This window comes from Capra hircus, chromosome 11, assembly GCF_001704415.2.
Source record: "Capra hircus breed San Clemente chromosome 11, ASM170441v1, whole genome shotgun sequence".
NCBI lineage: Eukaryota > Metazoa > Chordata > Mammalia > Artiodactyla > Bovidae > Capra > Capra hircus.
This window is the reverse complement of record NC_030818.1, coordinates 94,246,777-94,260,519: the sequence shown is the minus strand read 5'-3', so window position 1 is coordinate 94,260,519 and position 13,743 is coordinate 94,246,777. Positions and strand designations below refer to the sequence as shown.

Here is a 13,743-nt window from a genome sequence, read left to right as displayed (position 1 = left end):
TACTTTGGCACTTGGTTAAAGGAAAGAGAAGAAGAGAGCTGGGACTGAAGGCTGTTGTAAACCCTCCAGCCTGACTTCAGGGTGGAGTTGGAGTAAAGTTGGTTCATTTTCCACTCACTCAACACCAGCAAAGATTTTTTATCTCTTCTAAGCTGAAGATATTAGTCATGTATAATATGACAGACAGCCTTTTTTTAATGTGGAAACCTACCAAAATGGGTTGAGAAAAGATGGATCAAACCTACAAGCCTTGTCAGAGTCACTGGGACTTGCTTTTGAGCGCTTGTTGGATGAGCTCCTGTTCATGGCATGTACCTGATTTAAAGAACAGGGTCTGGAGGGAAAAGGAGGGGGAAAAGTAGCAGCCTTGGGTTTAATACACAGCTCTCACAAATGTGAACCATCAGCAGAATATCCAATTTAAAGCTGTTCATGTTACACTAACCTCTGGGATTCTTTTAACTGGGCCTTGCCGCGTCACTCTTTTGCCACGTAAATGTCCTTCTGTCAGCAAAGGCCTGTTAACAGCTTCCAAAAGAAGCAAAGTCCTCATGGGAACAGGCTTCCCAGAAACCAAAGGAACATTAAAGAAAAAACACAGAAAGAAACATGTGTTGTTGGCTTTTGTCACTTCATAGCCCTATCTCCAAAGGTGTTGGTTTTTTCCTCCTTTCACTGTATTGAATTTTGTAGCAGTTTTATTCCATTGTATCTTTGTTTCCCAATTTTTCTGTTATATCAAATACTGATTGTATCATCTATGTAGCTCTTAAGAAAAAAAAGAAATATGAAATAGAGACAAGCCAAAAAAGGAGGGAGTGGAAGGATGTTAGTAAACAGTGTTGGAGCCATTGATTAACTCTGTGGAAAAAATAAATTCTCACCTTAGCCCTTAAACCAAAATTAATTCCAGATGGATTAAAGAGTTAAATGCTGAGGAAGAATTTGGAGGACTTAGTATAAAAACAGTGGAAACCATCATGAAGGGAAATATTTGCCCATGTAATTATTTAAGCTTTCTCTTTACCCAAAACTTCAAAGAAAATTAAATAAGGATAAATTATTTTCAAAAACCCTTACAAAAGATTACTGTCCTTTGCATATCCACAGTTTCTCTAAATCAATTAAAATATACTAAATTCTCTTTAGAAAATGTGGACTAAGAATATGAACAGATCATTTACTTAAGAAATATAGTTTAGAACATATAATAAGATGTTCAACTTCAGTCATGATCAGAGAAATAAAAATAAAATGAAGATAAGTACAATGAGGTACAGGGAGACCAGCAGTCCAGTACATGGCTAGGGGAGTATAAAGAGCCTCAACCCTTCATCTATTTATTGTATGAATACATTTATTATATTTGTATTACCATGTTTGTTAAGTGCCTTAAAATATTTATAACCTTTGTCTTTAAATTCTGCATGTAGGAACCATCTATAAAAGTTATTGAGTTGATCCAAATATATAACTTAATGATGGAAGAGTGCTTCAATATAATATGAGAAATTCATTGGGTAGCATTAAAAGATATTTTCTAAGAATACTTAAAGATATGGGAAAATGACAGCAAATAATATTAACTTAAAGGGAAAGTTAACACTGTATTTACAGTAATCCTGATTTTATTAGAAAAGTCCATATATAGGTAATGGGTTTCCCAGGTGGTACAGTAGTAAAGAATCTGCCTGCCAATGCAAGAGAGGCAGGTTCGATCCCTGGGTCAGGAAGATTCCCTGGAATAGGAAATAACAACTCACTCCAGTATTCTTACCTGGAAAATTCCGTGGACAGAAAAGCCTGGTAGGCCACAGTCCATGGGGTCTCAAAGAGTCAGACATGACTGAGCACACACATACACATGTATGGATAATATACCCAAATGTTGAGTTATCTTCAGATGGTGAAGACTTTAATCTTTTTCTCCAGTTTCTAAATTTTCTACTGTCATTGTATATTAGCTTCATAATCATGAAAAAAAATACATTTCTTGGAAAATTAAGCTCTTACTAAGTTTGAATTAGGGTTATTGAGTTAACTTATTTTAAATATGTTAATAATTATATATTTAATTTTATTGTTGAACTCAAATGAGTGTCTCCCAACTTAAACTGTCTAGCTCTGAATCTTTAATCTCTGTTGCAGTTGACTGCCTGCATCCACGGGTCTGCTGCGATGCTCTACCCCATGTTCTGGCAGCACGTGTACATCCCTGTCCTGCCTCCGCATCTGCTGGACTACTGCTGGTAAGGCCGCTGCCCACCCTGTCCTCTGCTGTTCCTTCTCCAGAGAATGACCAAGCATCTTAGGTCAATAACTTGTAATGCTGTTGGTGACTTTAAATTAAAAATACTAACTTCAAAGTGATCGAATTTTAGGTCACCAGATTGCACTGGACTGTTTGTTTCCAAACAGCTTTCATATACGTCATGGCATTCTAGAGAGTTCAAGTGGGTAGATAATACCTTCCCCATTCCTTGGTGTAGGGAAACCAAAGCACCAAATAGTTGTGTGATTTTTTTTTTCCTAAGACAAATTGGAAACTGGTGTCGAGAACAGTTGAGATCCCCAAAGTCTTCAAGTTTCAGCTATGCTCTGGCGTGTTCTGTAAGACTTGCCCTCGGGTGTGGTTTGGGAGTACAAGCCAGGCTTCAAAACACTCTTTTGAGGGGAATTTCACTATTCAGTGAAATGTGTTTTAGTTGAAGAAGGGAGGGAGGCTGACTTGGAATTCTTCCTGGAAGAGACTTAGCTGTGTGTCTTGATGCTTCAGGTTGGAACTCTGAGGGGCTTGTGTGTGCAGGGATTGGTGGAGCTGAGAAAGTCATTGTAGTCCCTCTGCCTCTCTCATGGTACAGCTTTCACTTTCCATTACTTGGAAAGGTTTGATTGCTAACTTGTTATCTAGTCTAAAACCAAAGCTCAGAGTCCCAAAATTGAAGATGAAAATGCTCCATCAGTAACATCAGTGATAACAATGGTTGCCACGTTTGAATCTCTGCTGTGCCTCCCTCCTGTCCCCTCATCACCTATTGGACCATCTCTTTATATCTGTGATCTCATTTTATTCTTCCAGCAACCCTGTAAGACAAGTATTATTAGCTCCGTTTCACAGGTCGGTAAACCAAGGCCGCAAAAGTTTTAGTAACTTTCCCTAAAATAGATATTGTTGTTGTTTAGTCACTAAATTGTGTCCAGCTCTTTGTGACCCCACAGACTGCAGCACACCAGGCTCCTTGTCCTTCTCTGTCTCCTGGAGTTTGCTCAGATTCATGTTCATAGAGTCAGTGACACTGTCTAACCATCTCATCCTCTGCTGCCCCCTTCTTCTTTTGCCCTCAGTCTTTCCTAACATCAGGGTCTTTACCGATCAGCTGGCTGTTTGCATCAGGTGACCAAAGTATTGGAACTTCAGCATCAGTCCTTCTAATGAATATTCAGAGTTGATTTCTTTTAAGATTGGTTGGGACTCTCAAGAGTCTTCTCCAGCACCACAGTTCAAAAGCATCAGTTCTTCAGTACTCAACTTTATGGTTTAACTCTCATATCTATACATGACTACTGGAAAAACCATAGCTTTGACCGTGGGGACCTATGTCAACAGAGTGATGTGTCTGTTTTTTAATACTCTGTCTAGGTTTGTCATAGCTTTCCTTCCAAAGAGCAAGCGTCTTTTAATTTTGTAGCTACAGTCACCACTATTCCATTTTTATAAAAACAAACAAAAATTATCTGTATGTATATATATACACAGGTATATATATGTGTGTATATATATATTAAACAAAAAAATTAGATACACACAAACAAACATATAGAGAGGCAGAAATCTGGAAGGAAAGACACTAAAATGTTAACAGTGAGTTGTGTTGTGGGGGAGAGAGAAGAATTCTTCATGATCTCTATATTATTTTCCATACTTTCAAATATTTCTAACAATGAAAAAGTATAGTTCTGTAATTGAAAAGTTTCATTTTAAAAAAAAGTCAATGTTTATTCTGGCCAGTTGTTACTTCCAGCCACCATCTCAGGTCACAGCTCTCCTTTCTTGTTTGTTTAGAGGATTTATTAGCTGTTTCACTTTTTCCTGTGGAAGCTGACCCACAATCCTCTTTTCAGCTTCCTCTCAATCTCTAACCCTCTCAAGGACTGTTACCAGCCTGACCGAGAGCCGTGGTGCAGCAGCTCTAACCGAGAAGGGAAGACTTGGCAAGGACAGTTGCCAAGCCTCTGTCACCCCAAACTTTCACTCCAAAAGCTCATAGTTGAAGCTTGTTAATTTTTAGAGCCTGAGTGGGTTTTGTGATTAGGCTCTGTATTGGAAGTTTCTGTTTGTGTGACCGTAGTCTCTCTGCTGGTCTCTTGTTTTCATGAAAGAATTTTTTTGACATTTGACCATAGGATGATGACAGGCCTGTGGGGATTGGTATCTGTTTATTAACTGCAAGATGTAAGAATGATGAAATAAAAGACCCCAAGAGAAAAAAACACAGATCCTCTATTTAAGGCTTGATTTGATCACCTTCAGCCTGCTACCACTGCTTTGGTCAGAAACTACAAATGTCGTGAAATTTGAGTCAATGCTAATAATTTTATTCTGTTGTGCTTGGTGACTTTCACCACTGTTGAGTTTAATCCTTGGTGGTAAGAGCCAGCAGGGATAACCAGCATTTTAAGTAAAGTGCTAGGAGCCTGAAACATGTAAATTTGAAGGAGGTTTGTTCTTCTGCGGATGATTTAAATGTTAAGTACGTTCCCATGCAGGGGATACACGAAATGGAATCTGAAAACTATTATCTCCTGTAGAAATGAACTCTCAATTTACTCACCGCACAGGAAGGGCAGATTCTAGTCATTTTCACTGCCAGCAGGTGCCCTTTCTATGCATAATAGATTTCGCAAGTGTAATTAACACATGAGGACCACTGCTGCCAGTTTTTCTTCAGGTACATGCTGCTAGGAGTTTTCAGGACAACAGTGTAGGCTGTAAGAGCTTTTTACATTACACTTGAAGATAAGGTGTTCATTGACTTCTGGACAAAGACTTACTAAAATAGGGCTGAACCTAGACCCTACTATTGGTTTCATAGATCATAGTCCTTGGACCCAGAAATCCTAAGACCTGTAACATGGGCCTTTGGTAACATAGAAGCCAGTGTAGCAAAACTGTGGGATGCAGTGAATACATGGAAAGTATGATGCTGAAACCCAGCACTTATGTGGAAGACTAATTGCACGTTCACAAATACAACAGCCAATTATCTAAGTTAACTTTAATTAGAGCTATAATCACAGATTTTAATTATCTGAAGACAATCCATTTAATACAAATAGTCTGCCTTAAATATTTCCTAAATTATTTTTTTTCATGTTCCTTCCCATTTTTGGAGAGAGTGGTAGAAAAAGTGTCTGAGCTTTATATTCAGAGGCCAAGTTCAAATCTGTTTCATCTCTTAATAGCTGTGTAACCATTAAAAGCCTATCTTACTTCTCTGATTTGACATTTTGTTTTCTGTAAAATGGGTTTGATATACCTACTTTGAAGAATGGCTTTATAAATTAGAGATACTGATATCAAGTGGGACATAGGGGCCGTTTAGTAAATGGTAGTTGCTCTTATTATGGTTAATGTGAACATGGGACATGGGTTTTGGTTTCCAGAAGGTTTTACTCACATCAAACGTTTTTCTTGTTTCTGATGCCTTGTGAGCTCAGGGAAAAACTTTATAATTCATCTTCTCTTTTTACCCATCAGATTGTTTTTATTTTGATTTTTTTTATTTAACTTGGGTTATTGTATGGTTGTTTTCATTTGCAGCTGTGGCATAAGAATGAAAAGAAAAGAAACAAAAGCAGATGGCAGAGAAAACGAAAGGAGTAAGACATTTCCAGCCCTTATGAATATTTAAAAACATGTGCTGCTGGTTCCTTTCTACTTTAGAGCTGTGCCATTCTCTTGATTTTGAAAGTGAAAATGAGAATGTTCCCTACCTTGGCTGATGGCAGTCCTGACCTCGGCCAGTATTGGAAGAGCCTTCCTATTGTGGGGACAAAGGGATACACTTGCTGATGAAAACCAGCATTCCCTTTCATAATAATAATCACCATATATGGAGTACAGTATGCAAGTCAAGCTCTTTATAAACATTACTGCAGATCTTTAAAATCAAACTATAAGGTAAATATTGGGGCTTCCCAGGTAGTGCTAGTAGTAAAGAACTTGTCTGCCAGTGCAGGAGACGTAAGAGACATGGGTTCGACCCCTGGGTCAGGAAGATCCCCTGGAGTAGGAAATGGCAACCCGTTCCAGTATTCTTGCCTGGAGAATCCCATGGACAGAAGACTGGTGGGCTACAGCCCATAGGCTGCAAAGAGTCAGACATGACTGAAGTGACAGCGTGGCATGGCACAAGGTTAGCTCTATTGTATAGATTAGAAAACTGAAGCTCAGAGAAGTTTAGCGACCTACCCACCATGACACCACTAAGAAATGGTAGAGCCTGCACTTGAAATACAAGGCCATTTCATATTAAAGCTTTCCTTACTAATATCCTTCAAAGAATTAGAGAATAAGCTGTACCTGTCACCAAGATTTTGTGAAAAAAATTCTTTACATAGGCTTTTTGATGACTGGCTAATAATTGTGGACTAATGTTATCATTCATTATTGTTCATTCATTCAACAAATATTTATAGAGCACTTATTCTGTACCAGGCACTATGCTAATTAAATGTTGCTAATAAAAGGTCCCAATAGAAGCCATATGGTATTTCCCATGTAAATTCCCTTTTTTCCCTTAGTCCTTCAGAAGTAGTCCTAAATAAGGACCAAATCAGTTCTCAAATTGAATTGTACATTTGGGTTATTCTGGACACCTGTTAATGTATTTCCAAATATGTGATAAAATATTTCCAAACAGATCAGGACAAGTTCATATTTCCTCCAAAGGGCAGCCAGGCCAAGAGCCAAGTTAGTAGCTAACTCCTGATTTTCTTTGAGGGCATGATTGAACTAAAAAGTTAAATGTGCACAGTTAAGGTTTGGACTTTGTATCCGACTTTGTAAAATTCATCGTATTTTCTGGCATTTCTAGATGTCTCTGGAATTCATTCTTCCGCTCAGAGTGGGCATGCTCAGATTCTCTGTGAGACATACTAGTTCTAGGCTCTTTATCTGTATTGTATGTGGGGTTCTGAATAACCCCCCTCCATGCTACATCATGTATTCCATCTAGGATTTTTAGCACACAGTCTAAATACGCCTTTTTACAGGGTGCATGGTCCATGTGGATGACAGGGTAGCAGTCCAGACACAGCTGTGAAACGACAACTGGATGGCTAGAGCTGGGTCCATTCTACTCTGTCTTCACTGGTGCTGTGAAATTTTGTATGGGGAATAAATTGATGCTAAAGTGAAATTATTGATATTCTTGGTGTCAGTGATAGAAATCAACAAAGTGTGGTATAGTAGAAACGAAAACTCCAGCTTTGGTTCTGATTTCCCCATTTACTGTTTTGAGGTTGCTGAACACCTCTAAGCCAGTTTTCTGTTAAATGTGAATAGTAATTAGTGGTGAAGAACCCACCTGCCAATGCAGGAGATATGAGAGACAAGTTTGATCCCTGGGTTGGAAAGATCCTCTGGAGGAGGAAATGGCTACCCACTCCAGTATTCTTGCCTGGAGAATCCCATGACAGAGGAGCCTGGATGGCTACAGTCCATGGGGTCACAAAGAGTCAGACACGACTGAAGTGGCAGCACCCGCGCACTGATAAACAGCAGGTGACCATAAAGAGTAGGTACTATTTTTGTTATAACTGACTATATATGTGTGTGTGTATTTATGTTGTTCAGTCGCCAAGTCATGTCCAACTCTGCAACCCCATGGACTGTAGCACACCAGACCTTCTTGTCCCTATCTCCCAGAGCTTGTCCAAGTTCATGTCCATTGAATCGGTGATGTTGTCCAACCATCTCATCCTTTGCCACCCTCTTCTCCTTTTGCCTTTGATCTTTCCCAGCATCAGGGTCTTTTCCAATGAGTCTGCTTTTTGCATCAGGTGGCCGAAGTATTGGACCTTCAGCTTCAGCATCAGTCCTTCCCATGAGTGTTCAGGGTTGATTTCTGTTTAGATTGATATGTATTTATAGTCAGTATATATTAATATGTACATGTGCATACACGCACACATATATATGATTCAACAATCCAGTGCAAGTTTGCAAATCCAGATAGGATGAAAGTGGATTAGGTAGACAAGTATCACTAAAATTCTTTAATATCCAATCAAAATTGGATTCTAACACCTAAGCAAAAACTGTGCCTTTTCCATTTTGCAGCAAGTATTTATAAGTGCCTTTTATGTCTCTAGTACTGGGCATGGAAAGGCAGGGGCTTATAGATGGTTCTGGACCTGAGGAAATACTACTTCACAAAAGAACTCAGGTGTCCAGGCAAAAGTTGGGACAGTTTGGTTTTGTTTCTTTTTTTCAGCTAAGAAGCATCAAGAGGCCATGATAGGTCTATTGCTCAGAGCAAGCAACCACTGCAGCAAGAACTTGTCTGGAAGGGTAAGAGGGGATTAGGACCAGGATTTCAGTTTCAGACAAAACAGGGAGGGAAGTTGGATCTGTCCTGTACCTGATGGTTAGAAAGTTCACAAACGATGTGTGTTGGTTGAACAAAGTAAAAATATAGATTCCTGGGTAATCCCGTATTAAAATGTGGCTGAACTTGACCTTGAGGTTTGAGCAGAGAGGCTGAGTAGTAGAAGATAATTCACGCTTGGAAGTCAAACCTCTGGGTCCAAATCCTGGCTCTGTTCCTACTGAATATGTCTTTAGGTGAATCACATAGTCTCTTTGAACTTCTCTTTTCTCATCCACGGGAATATATCAAAAATACAGTTCTCCATAAAGAGCCTGGCATCAAGTAGGTGCCTACACAGAGATTGTTAGATGATGACAGTCACTGAGGCCTGTACTGAGATGCACCCTCATTTCCTTCAGCAGCACCCAAAACTGAAAGTGCCAGGAGCCTTTGGAGGAAGCTTTGGGCAATTTCTGAGTAAACTGTCTTCCTGGTGGAAAAATGAGAGAGAGGAAAGATGGCTATTTGCATTATTGATGCCATGGATTTGTAAGAATCTATACCTATACTTTCTAAGTTCTATAGCAAAACTGCCTTTTCAGGTTCTCCATTTGATTTTTAAAAATTGAAGCATAATTCATATACCATAAAATTAATCATTTTCTTGGAAGAAAAGTTATGACCAACCTAGACAGCATATTGAAAAGCAGAGACATTACTTTGTCAGCAAAGGTCTGTCTAGTCAAGGCTATGGTTTTTCCAGTAGTCATGTATGGATGTGAGAGTTGGACTATAAAGAAAGCTGAGGGCTGAAGAATTGATGCTTTTGAATTGTGGTGTTGGAGAAGACTCTTGAGAGTCCCTTGGACTGCAAGGAGATCCAACCAGTCAATCCTAAAGGAAATCAGTCCTGAATATTCATTGGAAGCACTGATGCTGAAGCTGAAACTCCAATACTTTGGCCACCTGATGTGAAGAACTGACTCATTTGAAAAGACCCTGATGTTGGGAAAGACTGAAGGTGGGAGGAAAAGGGGATGACAGAGGATGAGGTGGTTGGATGGCATCACCGACTCGATGGACATTAGTTTGAGTGGACTCTGGGAGTTGGTGATGGACAGGGAGGCCTGACGTGCTGCAGTCCATGGGGTCGCAAAGAGTCAGACATGACTGAGCAACTGAACTGACCCTCTCTTTAGGACACACTCATGATCACAGCCCACTGCCCCGTGGCCCTCCACCTCCTTTGCTGCTGCCTCTACATCTGAGTATCTGGACCCACCCTGCTAGTCCCACTTCCCAGTCCTCTTTCTGCTGCCTGGTGTGATAAGGGGCAACAGCCTGCTTCCTTTGCCCCAGTTTCTGCCTGGTCTCTATGGGACACAGCTGGCTCTGACCTGTGCTTATCTTGGCCTGGTTTTCCATTTCTTGTGACACATCTGATAGGTAATTCTTCACTCCTCTCTGACCTGGAGACTATCTTGAATCCAACACTTAGAAAACTCTGAAACGTCTAAGACCGTGCAGCGGCCTCTACAGCAAAGACATTCTACGTATGTTCGTGGTCACCAGTAGAGCAGGAGCCACAGGCCATGTAACGTCATCCTCAGAGAAGCTTCAGTCCTGGAGGAGGTTCCCTCATGGTGGGATTTGGGGATGTGTTCCTGCCTCTTTCACCAGAAGAAGACACAAAGCAGCAGTTCAGTGCTCAGCTCAGAGTAACCTCACAACAAATGTGGGTTTGTCTTCCATGTGAATATTTGAAAGACTGAGAGGCTATGCTGAGAATGTAATTGGACTCTATGCATCTTGACATATGACGTATCTTAGTCCTAGAAAAACAAAGAGAGATTTTCTTTCCCTCATTACCTCTTGCATTTTCAACTTTTACACTATTTTGGGGGGTTAATTTCTCTTGGTTTATTTATCCGAAACCTCTTTTTCTCTTCTCGCTTTTTCTGTGCATCATTCGTTCCTGCATTTCTATGAGGGTTTCATGGGTCCCTGGTGGCTCAAACCGGAGACTTCTTTTGTGACCTGGCTCTGGCTCTGATGGTTCTCATTGAACTCTCGGGGGGCAACAGAGAGCCCCGTCTCCTGACCTTTCCTCTGTGATTAACTTCTCCTGCCGCAGTGGTCTTAGCCATAGAGCCCTTCCTGATTTCCCTAGTCTGTCTCCTTCCGGTAGACTGAGGAGGCATAAAAGGGCAGACTGCTCTAGGCTTTGATGTTGACCTTTCTGGGTTTCCATCAGTCGTTATCTTTGTAACTCTTGTGTTTGTTTTGGTTGGGTTTGGTGGCTTGCGGCTCTTTCGCAAGCCCCAGGGTTACCCCAGGAAGCCACAGGGCCACTCTCAGGAGGATATTGTCCTCCCTCCCCGCTTCACAGTCAGCTCAGATATGCACGTGTCTTGCATTAGCAGACCATCCCCAGCGCCCAGCACTGTGCACCCAGCTCCTCCATTGCTGTGAGCCCCATGCTCTGGCCACTGAAACTGCGGATGGCAGCTCGGCAGTCTGTACTGCCTTCTAATCTAAGAGTGCTCCTATCCTCACGTGGGCCTTCGTCCTGTGCTGCTGCTCATAAATCAGGGAGGAGCTGTTGGAAGCCGCACAAGGAGTTAAATACTTTTTTCCCGAAGAAAGTCTCGGGAAATGGCATTTTGCACCCCTTCCACCTTTCAAGTCATATTTTCTGCCTCTCACCAGCTGTGACCTTTGTCAAGTCACTTAACCTCTTGGAGCCATAGGCTCCTCTGTGAATTATTCAGATCAGACTTTCAAGATTGCTGTGGGGATGAGATGAGGTCATCTCAGGTCTACCCCCGAGGCACCTTGTAACTCTCCTCACAGCAGCCTACGCACCTACAAGAATATGCTTATTTGCTGTCTGCTGTTGAATGTAAGCTCTAAATAGGTAGGGTTCAGAACTATTTTTTCTCTTCTCTATCCCCTCTCCAGTGTGGCACCTGACGTATAGTAATATTGACTGACCAGGATATGGAAAACACTGAACACTTAGTAAATGCACCGTGAGATGTTAGTTTTCTCTCTCACCCCTCCTCAGTTGCCTTTTTTAAGCTGAAGCTCCTAGGTGACTAGTTTATTTTTCCCTATGGACACTGCGAATCATGTGACGATCCTGTTTCCCTCTTTGGGTTGGCAGTTGGAGGACTCAGAGCCAGACTTGTGGCCATCCCAGCAGGCATGCAGACCGTACAGCGCACACTGAAGTGCTCACCTCACCCCAGCTTAGGTGTTTTCCCTTTGCTTCTATTTTTATTTTTCCTATTTTACTGTTGTACTAAACGTATTCCTGTAAGTTACCTGAAATTCCATTTAGAACAGGAAAGTGTATCAGCTCATTTAAGCTATTTGGCAAATGTATTTTTATCCTGGCTACAAAGTGTCCACTTGCTATTTTATTTTTCAGCTATAACTGTCAAATGCCCATTTTTTTCTTAAGTGTAACATAATGGTATAAAAAAAAGTAAATCATAAGAAACTTTAAAGTAGGAGGATTTGGGCTGGAATCGTCATTAACTGTGACCATGGGCAAGTTTCTGAGGATCCCTTTTTTAATCTATAAAGTGGGTGGTGGTATAAATTGGATTATTTGAGGATTAAATGAGATAAGGGCCCCCACACAGCCCTTGGTATTTGGTGAGCACCCAGCAATCCCCACCTCTTTATTTCTCCTGCTCTTCTCATGGCCCCACCATGGACTCTGGGGAATGGGAAACAGAGTTTGGTTCTCCATGACTGACAGTCTGGAATAACCATATAAATTAGCACGTGCTTTATGCCAAATGGGCGACCCAGACAAAATCCTCTGAATAGGGAGGTTTTAGCAACCTTGGGGTGATCTGAGAAGGGATGTTTGGCAGACCACGGGGTTCAGTAGGACTTGGAAGACACAGGGCAGGGCCCACAGAGACACGTGTGGCTCAGCCCAGAGGCACGTTAGGGTTCCTGTGGTGAGGGGGCTGGCCAGGGTCTTGAACAGAACGTGGAAGGGCCCGAGACTTTGCACAGCTGCTGGTAGGCACCCAGGGAACAGGTTAGGAAAAAACCTCCGAACCTCTTTCTGCTCTTCTTCCACAGGCGGGCACATGCTGAGCTCCTAGTAGAACAGTGGGTTGCTCTGACTCAGTATGACAGGTTTGGGTTCTGGTCTCAGGGCCACCATTTACTAGCTGTGTGACCTCACTGACTTGTTTAGCTTCCCAGCCTTTGTTTCTTCATCTGTATAGTTGGTGGTGATGACAGTACTTACCTTGTACCGTGGTCCTGAGGATCCAGTGAGAAAATGCCTGTCGTGCCCTAGCCTAGTGCTGACTGAGGCGAGTGCACCATAAACACCATGTGCTCTTCTTGGCTCCCTGTGCAACTCTGGCCATTGTATTAGCCTGTGGCCCATCTCTCTGGTCACTCTTAGGAAGACGAAAACTAGGATTATTTGTGTTCTCCAATAAGGCGTGTTGTATGGTTTTTGCTCGCTTTCCTTTCCCCATTCTGTTGTCCTTTAACCTCTCCAACAATGCTGGGCCTCGTTATTTCAGGGGAGAATTTTAAACTGTAATACAAACTGTGTTTACACTTTGGTTTCTTTTCGGGTGGAAGGGAGGAAGGAAAGAAGAAAAGCTCAAATGTATAAGACCAGAGTTTTCCTTTCTTTAAAGACAGTGAACTGAGGAAAGACTGGTGGGATCCCTTTGCAGATTTGGGTATTTGGCTGAAAGGTGGTATGCCTCTGAGAGGCAAGGCGGGGGCTGTGATGCGTACATTGTAGAGCTCACCATGCATTAATATGCGAAAAGAAAGAGTGGACCTTCCAAACCCCTGGGAGCTGTAAGCTGTATCCTTACTGAGGTCAGAGAGGTGTTGCTCACGTGAGGGTGGAGGCCCCCCTACCTCCCTCCACATCTCCTCTCTCCTCCCCTCCCTCTTTGTCTCAGGAAGCTGCATTTTATGTATTTGGGCAGCCAATGTTCCTTTATTTCACCTGACTCTTTTCCAATTAGTAGCCACTCTCCTCAGGGGAACATAATTAAGAGGGCCCTGGTTATCTGGGGGAAAGGAATTAGCAAATTGAGAGAGTGCAATAATGATGAACGGGGACTACAGGAGCGTTAATAGTCTGCAGTGT

General features: G+C 41.8%; 1 protein-coding gene across 4 annotated transcripts in view; it reads left to right on the top strand.

Annotated features, from left to right (window-relative positions):
- The window catches only part of DENND1A (DENN domain containing 1A), a 541,554-nt gene that overhangs the window by 311,095 nt on the left and 216,716 nt on the right, over positions 1 to 13,743 (top strand). For all 4 annotated transcript variants that reach the window (XM_018055748.1, XM_018055746.1, XM_018055747.1 and 1 more), the window contains exon 10: positions 2,149 to 2,249. In XM_018055748.1, the coding sequence (XP_017911237.1) occupies positions 2,149 to 2,249 (101 nt within the window). The remainder of the gene's footprint in view (positions 1 to 2,148; positions 2,250 to 13,743) is intronic.